Below are 20,225 nucleotides of genomic sequence, written 5' to 3' on the forward strand. Positions count from 1 at the left end.
CAACATACATATGCGTGAGCTGAACGTTAAGATTCAGACTTACCTGGGCGGAATCATAATGTGACTTGATCTCTTGTTGAAATCTTATGTACCAGCGCCGTCCCTTGACAGTGGAGATAACAGCGTAGATCATCAGCACGAGGGAAATCCCCGCCAGCACACACACTGCCGCCAGAAGACCAGTGGATGAAGCTTTGTTTGATTCAGGCCTTCCTTTGATACCAGCCGTCTCTAGAATGAAAAAAAAAAACAATACAAGGCTTTTGATTGGTCATTCCGCTACAGATAAACCACTGCATTCGCCAAAAAGGCAAATAATACAGCCTGACGACCCGATTTTGTCTGTTATACTGACAGATACAAATTTTAGACATGTAACAATGGTAACGCTTATGTACCTTAGTTATACAAAAGTAATATACAAGACTGCGGGGCTTTTGAGGTGGGAAATATGCCGGTCTGTTCTGCATGAAAAAAGAAGGAAAAGTATTTGTTGTGTGAAAGGCAACGACAATTTTATATTTATCTCTATACCTGTTGTTGTATTTAAGCCTTATATATCTATAGGGGCCTCCGTGGCTCAGTTGCTTAGCGCGCTAACGCAGCGTGATAACCCAGAGTCCTCTCACCAATGCGGTCACTGTGACTTCAAGTCCAGCTCATGCTGGCTTCCTCTCCGGAAGGGGAAGGCTTTCCAGCAACCTGCGGATGGTTGTGGGTTTCCCTTTGGCTATGACCGGTTTCCTCCCACCATAATGTTGGCCGCCGTCTCATAAGTGAAATATTCTTGAGTACGGCATAAAACGCCAATCAAATAAATAAATAAATAAATCTGTATCTATACGTGTTGTTGTATTTAAGCCTTCAATCTTTATACTTGTTATTGTATTTAAGTCATCTATCTCCATACTTGTTGTTGTATTTCCTCTGACAGAACACATCAGAAAGCACGAAATACAAGTCTCTACAGTATGGTCTGAAGTTTTAAGGAAATAGGAATAATAAGCACTGCTTAACTCCATTATACACCATTTATTACACATGTTTAGAGAAACTAGGCATTACGAAAAATAAAACAACCACACGAATCAACGGCACCAGTGACTAAAGGTGGAAACAAATAAAAGAGCCACAAACTGGTTAGAAGTGCGGAGAGACCCAAGATAAAAGCTACAGTAAATCCATTATACATTTCCCTAAGATAACTGTTCAGATTATTCAAGAGTTTTCAAAAAAAGTTACTCTGTACTGGCTTCTCCTGAAAAGAAAACTGTTTTTATAACTTTATTCCCGCTAAAGGCTTTCCCCAAATTATTTCAATGTATATTACAGTGTAGATCAGAATACTTCTGATCCTAGTTCATATTTCCGTCGTTCTCGGGATGCGAATTAAATGTTTCACAGTCCATATCCGCGTAATGACAGTATGAGAGATCATTATTTCGGTACAGTCGTCACGTTACCTTTGTTTTGTGGAGATTTCGCCCAAATTAGTGACCTTTTATTCGTCCTGAAGTAGATTTGCACTGTAAAGCATGTAGTGTAGAATTTAGGATAAATAACGTTTGTTGCCTGTATTTAACTGTAAAGTTACAGTCAAGTATTAAAGTGGAACACATATCACTAAGTTATTTTGCTGTAAAATTGGTCAAGTTTCAAAGTGTAACACATATCACTAAGTTATTTTGCTGTAAAATTACAGTCAAATTTTAAAGTGCACTTCATATTACTAAGTACACGTACCGTTTTTATTCGGCTCTGGGGTATGAACGTTTAGTGTGGATCCTGAAACCGTAAAATTAAAAACGATTATTGATTGGTTTATCGATTTATCTGATTCGTGTTTACGCTGTAATCACGAATAATTCACTTATACAATGGCTGACATCATTATGATGGGAGGAAACTGGGCACTGCCGTCAGGAATCCCATCCCCAGATCAGTGACAAACCGTCTCAGACATGATCGGGGAGGAAGCCAGCATCAACTGGGGATGAACACAACAATCCCAACGGTAACAGGCCCCTGGGCTGTCGTGCTGCGCCGAAACGTTAACCACTAGGCCACGGATGCCATAAAAGTGATTGAAGGATAAAGGATCTGAAGATAAGAAAACAAGGTGATGGACTGTGATTGACTGCGGTTTCTCATTTACCGCCTTGTAACATATCCTACTCGGAATTGGGCGTACTTACAATGTAATGGTACCCACAATTACACTTTGTCCAACTTTTATATCTTTGTAATTAACTTGGATAGACACTTTGGTCATTGTCAGAATCCGGGTCAGTGCTCCCTATTTTTCGCCAGGCCACATTCGTAAAACAGATAAGAACAACACTTTTTACACATAGTGTACGTTTATATCCACCCAGCTACATTCATAGACATGACAGAGAACCTCACCTTCTTGACAATTATCTCCCTTGTATCCAGCAGCGCAGCCACCTTCGTCACATGTTCCGTTGACATGGTTACACGAGATGGCGTGCTTACAGTGACATACATACGAACATTGCTCCCCGAACCGGCCAGTCGTACATTCTGGTGTAAACAAGATTTTCAGACATTCACACGAATAATTCTACAAAATGATGCACATGTTTCGGTCATCGCAGTATTTCTGGATCGTCAAGGTTAAAGATGTCAATAATTAAATTCTTCTTGACTTGTCTTTGTCAAGTAGGACACAGGCAAACTTTGACAGGTTGGTACCATGCTGGGCCTTTCCTTGTAGTGCCAAATGAACACAGCTTGATACAGCTCAGTAACAGTGTGGTATAGCTCAACTACAGCTCGGTACAGCTCAATTTGACCGATTATTATTTTTTTGCAGTATTAAACTATCATGTAGCAATCTGACACTGTACTGTTCAACCCAGGATAATAGAAATATATTTAGCAATTGATTTGTTTCAAGTCTACCTTTTCACTTTTATGACTGGGTGAAAAAGAATGGTTATGTTATCTGTGTTACATGAACACATGTGTTACTACCTAAGAAACTGACTGGTAGTGTACAGGATGGGGGTTGGGGGTGTTCATAGCAGTACCACTCAGTTCAGAACCAAATGGCAGCAATTGGTGTGGGTGATAACAGAGTTTAATGGCGTAACATGTCCAATACAGCCTTACTCAGGAAATTTGACACTATCCTTTTCATACCAATATCATTTTTTGTTAACATAGGTGAAAACAGTTTCCTACGTGTCATACTCCCACCTCAGTCCAAATCAAAAGTGACCTACCCCTATCACATCATGACCCTTGATATCCTGCTTAACAACCCAATGTGTCACAGTCCACATCAAATGTGACTTACCTTTATCACACGATGACCCTTGGTATAACACTTAACAACCCAGTGTGTCCCAATCCACATCAAAAGTGACCTACCTCTATCACATCATGACCCTTGATATCCCGCTTAACAACCCAATGTGTCACTGTCCACATCAAATGTGCCTTCACTTTATCACACGATGACCCTTGGTATAACACTTAACAACCCAGTGTGTCCCAATCCACATCAAAAGTGACCTACCTCTATCACATCATGACCCTTGATATCCCGCTTAACAACCCAATGTGTCACTGTCCACATCAAATGTGACTTACCTTTATCACACGATGACCCTTGATATCCCGCTTAACAACCCAATGTGTCACTGTCCACACCAAATGTGACCTACCTCTATCACAAAATGGCCATTGGTACCCTGCTTCACATCCCTGTGTGCCACATCGCCCGTTCACCTTGTTACAGGAAGCCGGGTTTTTACAGTGACAAACTCTTTCACAGTTCCTCCCGTAACTTCCGGTCTCGCACTCTGAAGCATTCAAAAGAACACGATTTTCTTGTACAAGGTCGGACTCAAGTAAGGTTAAAGAGATATTCACCAACTTACAGAATGTTGAGGGCTTCCTTCGGGCACTTCTTTCGGTCAACCTTAATGTGGGCTGCCATTGTACAAGTGAAATATTTTTAAGTATACGCCGTCAAAATATATCGAATAAATCAATCAATAATTAAATAAATAAACAAGTAAGCCCATAAAGATGTTATAACATATTTCAAATTTCGATTTGTGACTCGGGATTGTTTCTGGTTTTAACTTGGCTATTAACCCATAATAACTCTCCGAGAGTCGTTTCAACAAATTATAAGATGAGCGGGTTAAGTTATTGTAACAATTGATTGATAATGTTCTCACAAACACTGCCTCGATATCGATTTTATTTGCTTCAACCAATCTATAAGATACCTTCTTGGCAGCTGTCTCCTTTATATCCATCAGTGCATCCCTGTGTGTCACAAGTTCCGTTGGCATGGTTACATGAGGCTCTGTTTTTACAATGACAACTGTTCTGACATTTTTCTCCGAACCATCCAGATGAACATTCTAGTATAAAGAAAGACAACAAAAACTTAGACAGTAAATTTCTGGACCAAACATGCGCAATGTCTCATAAATCTATAGGTAATAAATACAACGATCATTCTTCCGCATTGTCCGGTATTTGTCAGAACCATTGTGAGCCATGACAATACAGGTATCGTTCTCTGAAGTCTAGTGTGTGAAGGTCCAGTTCTGCCCTACCCCCCCTCCCCCCCCACCTCCAACACCACTTGACATTTAGTGACGTACCTCTGTTACAATATGATCCCATGTACCCTGCTTCACAGCCCAGTGCATCACATCTTCCGTCCACTTTGTTACACGACGTCAAGTTCTTGCAGTGACAAACTCCTGCGCAGTTCCTCCCATATTTTCCGATCTCACAATCTTGAACAGCAAAAGAAAAATGAGGTCTTCATACTAGCAGTAATAAACCAATAGCCCTTTCTTTAAAATACTGGCATGTACTTGTAGACAATATGTGAAATAGGGTTACAAAATCTCAGATGATATCTTATGTTTACAATTGGCTGTTGAACAGATTGTGACCGAGATGTAAAAGACCCTCGATGCTCAATCGCTATGAGGTGCGAGTACAAACACCATAGTTGTTAGAGAGTCCGTTTCGGGAGCTGTAGATCCAGGGTCAATCCTGGGTCGAGTCACACCTTAAAAAAGAAATCTTAAAAAGAGGAAGTTGAAACTTGCTCCCTTGGCGTTCAGCATGAAGGGGAAAGTGCAACGACTTGTTGACCCGTATCAGTATAATGGCTCGGCCGAAGCGGCTTACTTGCCTTCGGTAAGGCGTCTCAGTGAAACAGCACTAGATAAAAGAGCGGTGGAAATCCGTCCTGCAACAAGGAGGCACAATACATGCACTATTAGGATTCCCTCGTTGTCATATGAGTGAAAAATTGTTAAGTACGACGTTAAACCCCAAGCACTCACTCAAACCCTATTTTTGCCTGGACGGAAGTTTGCTCACTCTCTCCCTCTCACTGTTCTCGGAGCCCCAAGGGAGCCTTATGGGTCCCTTTACGAATTCTTCCTGCCCCTAGTGTGTATCCTGCGCTGATATGCGTGTCGCACAGACCAAACGAGTGGGACATCGCCCTTTTCCCATTTCCTGTATGGTCTCGTTAGCACAGGTGCAAAACAGCGTTGTGGTGAATTGTAACGAATGATCTAATTTTCTGGACATATTTTCAGCACACCTCCGCCTAGTATAATGTACGGGGTTAGTATTCCTCACGGTTCTGTCCAACGTGTAGTACAACATAGATGTAGAACATGAAAGGGTACGCTTAAACATTTCAATCCTCGGAAAAGGTACAGCCAGCAAATTTTCAGTTTCAGATCTGAGCTGTGGCACTAGTTTACCCTCTCGAAGGTGAATTAAATCTCTGTACCTTGCTGACAATTGTATCCCTTGAATCCCGCTTGGCAATCCCCCGCACACTGTCCAGTCTCCTTGTCACAATTGTTGACCGGGTAACAGTGACACTTTCCTTCACAGCCTTCTCCAAACTCTCCATAACTGCAGGCTAGAAAAAAGTCATGGAAAGTTATATAAAAAAAGACAATTTCATGGGATTAAAACAACGTTAAAGTCTCTTTTTTTCATTTTCCAGTGAGAATAATACAGTTCTCTTAATGTTCAAGGGCCCAAGGGACACTACCAAGTTGACATCTCTCATTTGCGTCGAAGTGTTGTATATTTAAATATAGTTTGTCTGTGTAGTTTGACATCGTCTGCGACAGCGAATGTCTACCCGTTTTCGTGACAACATGTGGTAAATAATTTGTCAGTGTCTACTGAGCTGTCATGGAAAAACTGGTTTTGTAGCCAGAGAGTGTACTGGTTCTGTAGCCAGAGAGTGTCCTATTTCTTTCTTTTTTTGGTTTTTTTTTTTCAGTATTTTTTTTTTATCTTATTTACACTAGGAAAAAGCTGGGGAAAATTCTAGTTCATCTCTTCTGTCTGGGTGGGACTGACCGCTGTCAGCTGTTCGTCAGTTCTGTTCCGGTCAGGAGCTTGAGTGAAGTTGTCAGAGGGGACGATGGTCAGCCGGACGGGAGCGTTTGGGGTTCGCAGATTTAGGGACAGTGCTGTGAGGTCAAACGTTAACATTCTTCTAAATAGGAAATTAATGATGGACTGTGACCATATAACAATGTAGAAATAGTCTACCTCGCTGACAGTTGTCTCCCTTGAACCCGGCAGCACAGCCCTGGTCGTCACAAGTGCCGTCCACTTTGTCACACGATGTAACCTCTTTACAGTGACAGATACTCTGACATTGTTGACCAAATCTACCAGCTGAACATTCTGAGAATGGAAAAAGCAAGAAATATAAAGAAAGAAAAAGCAAAACATTCAACAACAGTGAAAACAGGTATTTGTCTGTACCATAGGCTCCGAAAACAGAACATTTATGTTCCAGAAGATTCTGATTCCGCGCCAAGAAGCAATCTTCCTTATCCCACAACTGCAATATCGACCACGTTTCAAAATGAAAAATGAAAAATGTACCCTTGTCACGCTGAGTTAATATTGCGTATGAAAACAAATAGAAGAGATGATATTTTGACAATTTAATTAATTATCTAATTCTCTAATTTTTCATTTTATATGATGGTGGTCATCATCGTGGTTGGGAAACGGTCTGGAGTAGGCTTCATCTCCACGACCATCCGCTGGCTGCTGTCAGACCTTCCAACATAGGACATGTGAGTAAGCCAGCATGCACAGGGACCGCATTGGTGAGAGGCCCCAAGGCCATTGTGCTGTGCTAGCACGCTAATCTCTTGACCACGATGGCACCTGATATTTATTTTGAAAAAAAAAATTAATACCAATACCTGAATAACAGTCGGTTCCGTTGCGTCCATCCGGGCATCCACGCCGGCACGCCCCTGTTACCCCGTTACACGAGTCGTAGTTATACCGACAGTTACACAGACGATCACACTCGCTTCCGAACCAGTATTCTCCACATCCTGTTTTATCGAAATGACAATTGTGATCTATTTAAGTGACTCAGTCACAGAAAATTACAAAAGGTCAAATAAAGTGATAATACACATGAAATCACCCCAGTCATGAACATTTCAGCCACTTATCTCCCCTGTGGAACTGAGGCAAGGCAATACAATTATTGACCTCTGCTATACATGCACACATTTTCAAATGACAAAAATAAATTGGGATTTGAAAGCATCCTTCTGTCAACCTACAACAGATGAAGAGCTCGGAATTTGAAGATTAATCAGATGCGGCACAGGCTACCACGCAACTCTGCAGAGCTTTCTTAGAAAGTCTCAAAGACACAGTGTAACTGTATGTCGATCGACCAGGTATAATTTCAAATAATTGAGTAATACTCACTGTATACTTCCATTTCGCGGATGGCAAGGCTCGTGGTCTTGGGGACGAGCAGTCTGATGTAAAGACCAGTCAAAGGCTGTGTACAGTTAATGACGTACTCCGATTTTCCTATAGCCGTGGTATCTCTGTAGCACAGTTTGGAGTTAATGAAATCAGACGACGCGCTGACGTAGATCTTGAAACCGGATAGGTCATTTAGGTCTGTAGCTGCAAAACGATCAAATTTAAAGAGCTTATACCAGAGATTTTTGGCAAAAAAGGCGGGTGTGAAAAAGATATTCAGCTCTCCATTTCGCGCGTCTGTTGCATTAACCATCGATCACAATGAAAGTTGTTGAGCAACTTTACCACAAAATGCTCCAAGAGCGTAGTGAAAGCTTCTAGTCGCTCTATTCACAAGTGCTCTGATAAAAGCTTCCACTCCAGCCAATAACACTGTTCTGTCCTGCCTATATATTTTTTGAAAAGACATTCCACTTGACTACACCAGACGAAGCTGAAATCTACTATTAGCGAAAGCTCTTGATATTTCGCTAGTCTCTACCGCTTTTGAGTACCTTTATGTAGACTAATACAGCTTCACTCAAATTCGGGTTGTACAAAGGCTGATGCTGTGTGAGCAAACAAGACAGTGGTTGTTGAATTACTGCGCAGTAATGAGTATGGCGAGTTTTTTTTTTCACTGAGACGCTAGCGCCCATGCATGACGAGTCCTTATGACAAACTGCCACTACACTCAAAAAATTATTCAAGATTTTAACAGGAAGTCTTGTCTGAGCGTTGCCAGGATGTATTCTGCTATTGCAGCAGATTGTTCTGTTAAATAAAACAGACATATTCTAATAATTCAGCATTAAATAATCTCCCGTGAGAAGGTCTCTCTGCAACCTGCGGATGGTCGTAGGTTTTCCTCTGGGTCTGCCCGGTTTCCTCACACCATAAAGATGGCTGCCGTAATACAAGTGGAATATTCTTGAGTATGGCATAAAAACACCAATCAAATAAATAGTAATTAATAATGAATCTATCAGAGTAACAGGATATTTCCTTGAATATGACCGAATATTATGTTGTAATCACAGAATACCTTCTAGCAACTCTCAGACAACGGACATTCTGTTACAATTAACAGATTAATTATTTGTGCGCATATTCCTGCGTTAGTCTCTAATATCCTACAGTTTTTCTCTTCATTTTTGTTGTGAATAGACTAATACAGCCACTCTCAAATTTACACTGTACACAGGATGATGCTGTGTGAGGTAATTTATTTATTTATTTATTTGACTGGTGTTTTACTCCATACTCAAGAATATTTTACTTATACGACGGCGACCAGCATTATGGTGGGAGGAAATCGGCCAGGACTCGATGGAAACCCACGACCATCCGCAGGTTAATGGTAGACCTTTCCACGTACGGCAGAAGAGGAAGCCAGGGTGAACTGAACTTGAATTCACAGCGACCGCATTGGTGAGAGGGCTGCGCTAGCGAGTTAATCAACCGAACCTCGGAGACCCACTGTGTGAGGTAAAGTGGGGCGAGTCTTTGTGACATCCAACCACTACGCTCAGAAATTAATCTGTTAGTTTCAGCAGAAAGTTTGTTGTCTAGATGATGCTAGAAAGTATTCTGTTATTGCAGCGTATTGTTCTGCTAAATATAACAATAAATATCCTATTAATTGTATAAGACTAGCAGGATATAGTCTACAACATTATATAAGAATATATTGTAGCATCACTCAGACAACAAACTTTCTAACAGATTCATTTTTCTTAGTGTATACATTAGTGTTTGTGTGCGCTGGACAAGGTATGATGTTTCTTGACTCAGTTTTATACATGTATATACTGACACTCAAGAATGGTTTCTTACATGATACACACAGAAAGGACAAAACGGTTGTCAGGGTTAAAATTTCATACTCAGAGAGAACTTTAAATCCCTTTATACCCTTTTTAAAACCTGAATAACGATTTTGTTATTATATATATATATATATATATATATATATATATATATATATATATATATATATATATATATATATATATATATATATATATATATATATATAGATAGATAGATAGATAGATAGATAGATATATATAAAGGCTACATGATGTAAAATGTAAGCGCACATACCTCCATTGTATATCTTGATGGTTTGAATGGGATATCTCGAGCTCGTTGCTCTTACTGTCACGGATGGGTTAGCCTCGATTGCAGAACGAAATACAGAGGATAGATTCCCGTCAAAGGCCAGGTTGTCACTGTTAGACGCTGATAATTCACTACTTGAGTCCACTTTTGTTGCTTTGTACACAATATTTTCTGTAGAAGATAAAACTAGTTATAGAGTAAACACCCAAAACACGAAAAAGGGAGGTGTGGAACTAAGGCATCTGGCCCAATATATTTTGTGGTTAGACATACTAAAATAATGAGGGGCCTCCTTGGCTCAGTCGGTTAGCGCGCTAGGGCAGGGTAATGACCCAGGAGTCTCTCACCACTGTGGTCGCTGTGAGTTCAAGTCCAGCTCATGCTGTCTTCCTCTCCGGCCGTAAGTGGGAAGGCCTGCCAGCAGCCTGCGGATGGTCGTGGGTTTCCCCGGGTCTGTGAACAGTTTCCACCCACCATAATGCTGGCCGCCGTCGTATAAGTGAAATATTCTTGAGTACGGCGTAAAACACCAATCAAATAAATAAATAAATACTAAAATAATGTACTTCTTTTTTTCCTTTGATTGGTGTTTTACGCCGCTCTCAAGAGTATTTCTTTTTTACCCCTGCGGTGAGAGAAAACCGGAGTTTAGTGCAGGTGTAACCAACAACCGTCCGAAAGTTGATATGAAAATAAAGAAATTGAACTCTGTCCAGGAAAACAGTGTGATTAAAATAATAATTTAGAATGTTTCCAACCGATTAAAATAGTTTTAAAACATCAGATTCTGTGGTGATCTGTAGTGCCCCAGACGGTGTAAGTGACATACATATTTCTTTCGTGAAATGGTTCATTCAGCGAATACATTCATGGGTCTATACGTATATGCATTTAGAACGATGATATCAAGCGTTTTATGCGAGATAAGTGGTAAAACATAATGTGACGTCACTGGTCCGAATAGGGTCAGACAAGGCCATCGTAGATTCCAAAGTTTCAAATGCATATTTCTTATTTGAAACAATTGTAAAAAAAAATCAAACTATTTTTGTCGTCAATCTTTAATGGGCTTTCATCTGACATACAGTTCAAGTTGGTGTTTGCCTGTGAAAACGCCATGCAGAACTCGGGGATTCAAATCACACTACAAGCCTGTGTACAGGCTTTTTCATAGTTTACGTGAGATGAGCAGTGGACCTGAACCAAGCACACCATTACCTTCCAAACAGTGTATCTGATATTTTCTTGAGGTCTATGTAGCAGATACCTACTCACCTTTCTGACACGTGGGTCCTCTCCACCCCGGCCGACATGCCAGATCCCCACAACCCATCACATGCTCAGGCAGACAGACATCAGAGGAGCTTCCACACCGACATGTTAACAGGCAAGGGGGCGTGTGGGTGTTACATTGACCTAGGGATAGATTGATTGGTTAATTGATTGATTGAGTGATTGGTTGACTGGCTGATTGCAAACGATAGCATTCCTTGTTACCTTTTATTCTGCAGGTCACTTCACTGTACTACGGGTGGTATTCAATGCATGCACACGTGCTATATACGCAAACGACCCTGTTAAATTGGTTAAAGCCGCGTGCCTGTCAGTAACAACACTGTAAAAACTACTTGTGTGCCAATACTGCGCAGTATATTGGGCATGGCGAAAATGCACTCCCACATATTTCTATGAAATAGCAATTTAATTTGACACATCGACAATAACTTCTGCTTAAGTCTCTCACAATTTGTCTAACAGTGGTATACCTATCATGTGCAAATTTGTATTCAATCGAGTAGGACACCGAGCCATGGGCAGGGAATTTCTTAATCTCTTCCCCACCCCGTCCACTGTTCACGAATTCTTGTTCACAAAAATCGGTCGACGACACTCTCTTGACAACGAATAGAAGATTGCTGTATTTAAATCAGGATATCGAAAATTTCTCCTGTAGGTAAATGGAAAGAACGGATGTGACGTAATTGTAATAGGCGACTGGCATTATGGTCTTTAGGATCAATTTAAGAATTTAAATATTTAATTCCAGTTTAAGAGTTTTAAAAATAAAAAAAAGAGTTTTCAGCAGTCTATCTAGGGGTAAAAATAAATATTTATATCAGTTTAAGTTCTTATTTATATATTTATTTGATTAGTGTTTTATGCCCTACTCAAGAATATTGCTTCCATAAGCGAACTTTATGGTTGGGCTGTCAACTTTATGTTGTCACCTTTATGGTGGGGAAATTCCGGCATTGACCTAAAAGGTGAGGTAATCGACAGCCTGGTGTCAGTGTATAGCAATTATGAATAGACCAGCGCTATGTCTTACTGTGTTGTTGGCCTGTCGTTCCTGTCAGACATCACAAATAAATCGGTCTACATGGCTACCTGACTACCACAATGAGAAGCGAAGTTGCATTACCCACAAAATGATAAAAAAATTTAATACCTCGTACCTTCGTATCTCTTTTTTTGATAATGTTTTTGTTTGCTTTTATCTGACAATTCCTGAGATGTTTCCTGAAAGGTTAAACTGGATGGAAACAAATTTAGAGGACGCCATATGTATTTAAGGAGAAAATGATAAAAAAAAAGAAGAAATAAATACTTCGTCACTGTCTAAAGCAAAACAATGACAATGTGCTTGAATGACTATTAGAACCTGTTTATAACATTTCGCTTTATCCGGGTACAAAGCCGGTTAGGTACATAACGGATAATATTTATTTATTTATTTATTTGATTGGTGATGTACGGTGTACTCAAGAATATTTCACGTATACGACGGTGGCCAACATTAGGGTGTGAGGAAACCGGACAGAGCCCGGCGGAACCCACGACCACGGCTGGACTTGAACTCACAGCGACCGCATTGGTTAAGTAAGTAAGTAACTGTAGATAACACGGAAATTCTTCGTAATGATAACAGATCAACTGTGAATCACCATATTCATTTGATAAAGGGTTTAAAGAGAAAGAAAAAATAACATTAAATATTTTCAGATATTTTGACTATTAAACACTGTTCAAGAGAATAGTTTGATTTCTTTTTTTAGAATTTTTCTACCGGACTAAAATGCAAGAAAAACATAGGATTCTAAGGTGATCTTTTTTCACCTAGAGGGTGTCAATGTCGTCACAGCAGTATCTTTGACTGAAAATGGTTCTTTTCAAGGTCCATTTGTTCAATGCATTTATGGCCCTTAATGGAGATGCATTTTGAATAATGAAATATAGCAATGTATATGTGTCAAGTGGCAAAAAGCCAAAGTAACCTTACTTCTCCCATTATGGTTAGAAAACGCCATAGTAGAATTCAAAGTTTTGAATGAATTTTACTAGGTCGAAACATACTCTAGATAAATAAATCAAACAATTTTCCTGGAGCAATATTTAATTTTCTTTCATCTGACATGTACTTCACGCTGGTGTGTTTGCCTTTAACATTGTCCAAGCGGAGCTTACGAATCAGCGGTAGTATCGATATTTGTTTTACACAAGAAGCATCACGACGAAGGTATTAAAGCCTGTTCTTCTCAAAACAAAATGTAGAAAAAGTGAAAAATATGGCATATTTCATGCTGCAGTTCTCTTTCACTCAGCGGATATGAATTTTAGACAATTTTAGTTAACGTCAGGCTGAGCAGCACTGTAGACATGTCTGAATATAAAGTCGTGTCGCGTAGGAACGTAAATGTATTATATTAGCAAAAGTGATATTGCGATATTTCCTATTACCTATGTATAATTCATAAAAACCAATCTAAATCTGTCTAGTTCAGATCCTTTCATAGCGAGGCGGTGTAATATACGGGGAAATAAACATACCAGCCGGTGCGCGTACGCACGTGTACATGCCACCACTGGCAAGTTTTGTATAGAAATTTGGAACAACGCCGAGGTAACTGGAGTCGCGGTGATTTGGCAGGAAGTGATGTCAGAAAATACAAAATCTGTGTTTCATCTTTAAATTATATTATTATATGATGCAGAATCATTTTCTTTATCACATACATGCAAACATAATCAGAGGGACACCCGAGACATTTTTATTGATGAATGCTGATTAAATAGTTCCTCACGAGGACACCAGGGGAAGTCTGGACAAGCCTACGTACAAAGGTCAAGCGTGGCTAGTAGTGGCGGTAATGTAACGCGAACATAGTAGTATACTGAACTGTTGTTTATGGTGAACAAGGAACTTCGGGTGACCAGATCAGATACTATACCATAGCAGCCCCTTCGCGCAAGAGACACATAACACGTCTACTTGCACTAACTCTCATGGAAGCTCATCGAAAACTGAAACACATAGGGATGCAAAGGAACGGACAGTATATGTCATTTCGTATTATATGCTGGGACGCAAAGGGGTTTAGGAAATATCAATAAAACGTAAAAAATATTATGTACATCGACAAGCATGTAAGAAAGACACCAGCGAGAAACCTTGAAACTCACCAAATGATGAGAGAGTCTCGGGCCACTGTGCTGCACTAGCACACAAACCACTGGGGCGCTGATGCCTGTTCACAAGGATAATGTACATGTTTTGGCGTTTTATTCACGTGATGGTGGTTTAACGCCGTACACAGGGATTTTTCAATTTTTCAAAATGGGGCGGGGGTCATTTTTATGGGAGGATAATGAGAATTATAGTGCCGTTTAGTGGCTGTGAAATGCTACTTACTGAATGGTTAGACTGCGCAAAGGGCCACACGGATGTCAACCGCGAGAATGTTAAAACAATTTACTCGCTAGTCACTGTCAATATACACAAATCCACCACCTAAACACCGCAGCATCGGAGTATAAACCATGCTTCCTCACGTCCCGAAGCAACATTCCAATGGGCTGGACTGAAGTGTTGTCGCTGGTATTTTTAATACGGTTTTATGCTCATATAGTTATAACGTGTGATGATAATAATAATTCAGGCATGTAACATACCCCTTTCTGTTCACATACATCTACAAATCTACAAGACCTTTTATATAATTTTGCCAGTTTTTTTTTGGTTAGTTCAGCTTACGGATATTCCCCCGGTGGAACACACGTGTATTTACATCTACAGATATAGAAAAGGACAAATATTGAATTATACTCAGAAAGGAAAGGCAGAAAGAATACCGAGCTATTTTACTCACCTGAAACATTCGATGAAATCATTATGAAAGTAAAGATCAACGTCTTTAAAAAGAATATATTCGCCATGTTTTGACACTGTGAGAATATGGTGGTATTACGACAACACAGAATCAGTCAGCAATGTGAGATGCAATCATGCGCCCAGGCGTTACACCAGCCTAATATCTTTCAGGGTAAAATAAGGAACAGGATGTTAGCCAGCTGCAATTGAGCTCGTGTATCCATTATACAAGTACCCTTGACTATTATTAATGAAAAAATAGGGACAAGGAGAAAAACATGAACATAGTGGACTGAGGGTTGGCGGGGGCAGTGTTGAACGTGTGCTAGCTGAATATATAATACTATCTATTTATTCTATCCCTCAGCGGTATATTTGTTCAAATCTTTCTCCTTCTATGTACAAAAATGTTTTATATTTTTTAAGGCGGCGGGGTATAAAATACGTTTGTCCATTAATGGTCGGCTCTACTCCCCCCCCCCCCCCCCCCCACACACACACAAAGAGACACTCTCCCTCGCCCCCCGAACATAAACATATTTCCTCCCCCTTAGACAGTCTAAATGGTCCTCTCTGGCCGTACGTGGGAAGGTCTGCAAGCAACCAGTGGATACACCACCCACCACCCACCACCATGATGCTGGTTGAAATCGCACACATGCCTTTAACTCTTTTCACAAAAAATGTAAAGAAACACATGCAAGTATATTTACGCATAGTTTTAAGTGGTGTTTTTAGTGATGCCTTCTGGTCTGCCAGCAACCTGTGAATTGTTATATGTTTTTATATGGTATATCCGGTCTCCGTCCAAGTTACGGGGCGGTTTAAACACCAATTATAAGAAGTAAATAAAAACTTTCAAATTACAAGCATGAATCACTAAAACAAGTTGCCATGCCTTCGAAGTTTTAAGGTCATAGCAGTGAACAACTCGATAATTTCAAACCTTGCGAAGTCCTCTCTACAGAGTATAGGATATGGCTGTTACAAGATAGAATTCCATAATACCATGCCTTGTTTTACCAATTTCCTAACTCACAATATTATGGTCCACTTCTCCACGTTATTTTTGGCTTGGAGAATTCAAATTCTCAGTTCGACACCGGTGGAAATTTTTTTTTTTTTTTGATTAGTGTTTTACGCCGTGCTCAAGAATATTTCACTTATACGACGACGGCCAGCATTGTGGTGGGTGGAAACTGGGCAGAGCCTGGGGGAAACCTCCGAACATTCGCAGGTTGCTGGAAGACCTTCCAACGTACGGCAGAAGAGGAAGCCAGCATGAGCTGGACTTGAACTCACAGCGACCGCATTGGTGAGAGACTCCTGGGTCACTACGCTGCGCTAGCGCTAACCAGCCGAGCCACGGAGGCCCCAACACCGGTGGAAAGGGTATCGCCAGCGACTGGTTGGGTGCATAGAGCACATTAGCCTATTTAGTGTTTCTGTACTGATTTCTTGGGAGTAGGGACATCGCATCGAGTCGGATTACAGCTACATGTAGCCTACGTCTACATAAGAAGGCGCAGTGTTCTATTAGTGTAGCTGTTGGAGAGGATTTAAAATGGGTTTTCGTGGGTTTGCTTACAACGTATCCTCTTGTAGAAAGACAAGTCGGTGCTGCCAAAACCATGCCAAAGACACCTCACCCAATCACATTACACTCTCACCAGGCTAACCAGTCCTGTTTCCTTGCTCTAGCCTGGCCGAGCTGAGCACCAAGCGAGGCAGACAGTACCATTTTTAAAGCCTTTTCTATGACCCGGCCCGGATTTGATCCCATGTCTCCTGACTTCAAGGCAGACGTGGTTTAAGAAAGGAAACTGGTATAATTGGCTTGGTTTCAGTATAATGTGATGGAGGGCGAAGATGGAGCACGTGAAGATTCAATATATGTACACACATATAATGGCCCCTTGTCGTGGTATGACGGAAAAATTGTCAAGTAAAACTGCCAGAAAGCCATGCAACAGCAGGCACTTCTAGTCCTTATTCTTTTCTCCACTCCTCGGTTTTTGGAAGTGCATCTATGAAAACCGTAAATGCCACCGAGTTGTGTATACCCTTATCTCTGTAGGAACCTTTTTATACACAGCATTTACCTGTCAACGTGGCCTACTTTTGCCACCATATTTTTGCGTGCAATTAGGATAAATCGTTTAAGCATCTTCTCAAGAACGACTAGTTTAATTAAGTAGAAATGTATTATACCAATTGCACAGTGACAGTGACGAACAAGTTTCAGAAAATGCGGCGTATATCTGAAAAAGTGCAGATTGTGCATAACTCTAACATGACATTTACTTTCTAAAATTTAACTGCAGAGAGTAGCGTCCCTTGCGTAGTTTGAATCCTTGATCATAATTCTTGATATGTTTACCTATCCTGTATAGATTTGCAATAATTTATTGTATGTGTGAAAATTTGTCGGTGTTCTGGCAGAATACTTGTGGCATTTTGCTAGTACCGGACACTTCTCAAAAGCAAGTGTGTGTAGGATAAATGTTTATTGTTCTTGACCAGAAAGTCATGCTGCACACATTTTCTTGCTGGTCACATGAGGTGGTGACACGCTTTTACGATCGAGGCGCCACAGATGATGACTAGTTTGTATGTTTTCTTGTATAGGAATTTGTTTACAGTGGGTACTAGGGTATTACATGCCGACATAACGTAACATACCATAGCAGTGATTTTGTGACTAGTATTCAATGGAATTTCGTTCACTTCACTCGTGGTAGTATTGAGAGTTCCCTACTAAGTGACAAGTAGGTACAGGTGAATGTTTCTCTATGATAACATTGACGGTAACATTAACATGGTAATGTGTTATGGTAAATGGATGGTGAGTATGAGCGGCCATCACCTGTCTGGTGAGTTATCCCGAAAACATAAACAATGGAAGCTCCTAAGAATCATCTGGAGAGTGATATTTTGCATTCTTCACTTTGATAATTACTTCGCTGATTTGTCGTGAAAACACACAGTTGAATGGTGATTGGTGGCTAGAATGTTTAATGAGATTGTGGTATGTTGGTAGAGGATAGTACCTGTAATACATAATATTTTGTTAATTATATGTTTCACTGCTGTTACAGAGTCCGGTTCCACACAGCCATATCTGACTTAAGTCAAAATTTGAAGTACGATCTCAAAGCTTATTTTGAGGTTTTAGAAATTGAAATTTTGTACGTCTCATCGATATTATCTTAAGACAAGTATGTCCAGATTTCAACTTTAAGTTTCAAAAATTAAGCATCGTACAAAGTTTTTAAATTTTGACTGGTCAAAAAGAGCTTTGTGGAATCGGCCTCAGAGCTCTACCGCTGGAGCCTGTAAAATCATACTGAGTAGCCAAGCCTGTAAAATCATACCCAGTAGCGGAACCTGTTAAATCATACCCAGTAGGCGAGCTTGTAAAATCCTACCGAACCTGAAGAATCATACCCAGTAGCCGAGCCTGTAAAATCATACCCAGTAGCAGAGCCTGTAAAATCATACCCTGTAGCCAAGTCTGTAAAATCATACCCAGTTGCTAAGCCTGTAAAATCACACCCCGTAGCCGAGCCTGTAAAATCATAACCTGCAGCCGAGCCTGTAAAATCATATCCAGTAGCCACTGTAACTTTTGGTTAGGGCATATAATCATCACTACGATTGTAGAAATGACAACCTTACTTCTGTCACGTACACACATTCGACGACTACATTGTTATTATCCAAACCCAGATAAATAGACATATTGTGTCAGAAATAAAACGTGTATGTGTACATGTGATCAATATCATTGGTCTGGTTACGTTTCAACCCTTTCATCAACAACACCATGTAGTAGGAACAGCCTAGCGTGACGCAATAGTGTAACTTTAAAGGTTCCTGAAAAAGACAATGATGCCATTTTTTATGTTAAATCTGCATTTGTGAGATATGTTTTACGCATATTGTCCACCAATCGACGGATATATTGGGAAACAACCAAAGCGTTGAGCTTAAAGTCTTATCGGGAAAACATTATTCCCGCAACTTCTCCCCTTGTGTACTACATCCACACACAGAGTTAGTTAGAAAACTATCCTCATATGTGTGGTATTACAGAAAACAGTTATAAGAATGGACAATTTTCACCCCTGATGCCACCTTGAGTGGATAGAGTGATGACTATAATGAGAAGGGATTCGTTATGTTCTCCCGCGCTGTACAGAGGGAAGCAAATCTAGTATCCCATAAGGCTACTGCGTTCTTTACCCATAAAAATAACAATATCAGTTATTTAAGTAGGTAGTAATAATTCAATAATAACTGTTGTTTTAGGAGTTACTGTATTCAACCGAAAATCATGCACCTCTACATGTACATGTACCTCTGAAAGGCCCCGTATCGCCGTGAAATGATCTCTATGGCTTATATATCAAACTTAATTCGTCCTTTCTCATATAACGTTTTCAGCACGGCGACTACACAATATTGTTTCATGTAGCCTTGTCTCTGTGTTCTTGTACCAGTCAGAACATGCGCTTCTAGCCTGGCTTTGACGCTCATGGGGCTTTACTAGACCCTCGCCTGATTGGTTGGGTTAGTGCCCAGGCGCTATTAGTTTGCTTCTTACGTCCCAGCCTATGATATTTATACATCTTACGTGTCAGCCTGTGATATTTATACATCTCACGTGTACGCCTGTGATATTTGTACATCTTACGTGTCAGCCTATGCTATTTATACATCTTACGTGTCAGCCTATGCTATTTATACATCTTACGTGTCAGCCTATGATATTTATACATCTTACGTCCCAGCCTATGATATTTATACATCTTACGTGTCAGCCTGTGATATTTATACATCTTACGTCCCAGCCTATGATATTTATACATCTTACGTGTCAGCCTATGCTATTTATACATCTTACGTGTCAGCCTATGCTATTTATACATCTTACGTGTCAGCCTGTGATATTTATACATCTTAATAAAGATAATCCTAAAACAGAGAGTACGAGCAGAATGATGCACGGAATTTCTCTTCTTAAAATCGATAGTGTGTCAATATATTGTTGAACGACAGCCTGGGGAGCAGACTTTTGTATGCTGGTAATGGGAGCTAACTCTCTCTGTAATGGGTGGTA

At 40.3% G+C, this 20,225-nt stretch overlaps 1 protein-coding gene across 1 annotated transcript; it reads right to left on the reverse strand.

Moving 5' to 3' along the window:
• Positions 1 to 1,939: 1,939 nt before the first annotated feature.
• Positions 1,940 to 11,287, reverse strand: LOC135462544 (multiple epidermal growth factor-like domains protein 10). Its single transcript, XM_064739770.1, has 11 exons — positions 11,230 to 11,287; positions 9,937 to 10,125; positions 7,789 to 7,995; positions 7,263 to 7,400; positions 6,592 to 6,729; positions 5,810 to 5,944; positions 4,650 to 4,787; positions 4,266 to 4,403; positions 3,693 to 3,830; positions 2,407 to 2,544; positions 1,940 to 2,100 (listed from the first exon to the last, which is right to left on the reverse strand). Exons 1-11 carry the CDS (start codon positions 11,285 to 11,287, stop codon positions 1,940 to 1,942), a joined length of 1,578 nt encoding a protein of 525 aa, XP_064595840.1.
• Positions 11,288 to 20,225: the final 8,938 nt, after the last annotated feature.

This window comes from Liolophura sinensis, chromosome 2, assembly GCF_032854445.1.
Source record: "Liolophura sinensis isolate JHLJ2023 chromosome 2, CUHK_Ljap_v2, whole genome shotgun sequence".
In the NCBI taxonomy this organism is placed as follows: domain Eukaryota; kingdom Metazoa; phylum Mollusca; class Polyplacophora; order Chitonida; family Chitonidae; genus Liolophura; species Liolophura sinensis.

Excerpts from the sequence above, each read along its gene's own strand:
- LOC135462544 (XM_064739770.1), bottom strand. The coding sequence starts at position 11,287 with ATGGGTTGTGGGGATCTGGCATGTCGGCCGGGGTGGAGAGGACCCACG. Across the intron at positions 7,996-9,936 it reads CATCAAGATATACAATGGAG|CTACAGACCTAAATGACCTA; the intron begins GTATGTGCGCTT and ends ATCGTTTTGCAG. Across the intron at positions 6,730-7,262 it reads CGGAACCGACTGTTATTCAG|AATGTTCAGCTGGTAGATTT; the intron begins GTATTGGTATTA and ends TTCCATTCTCAG.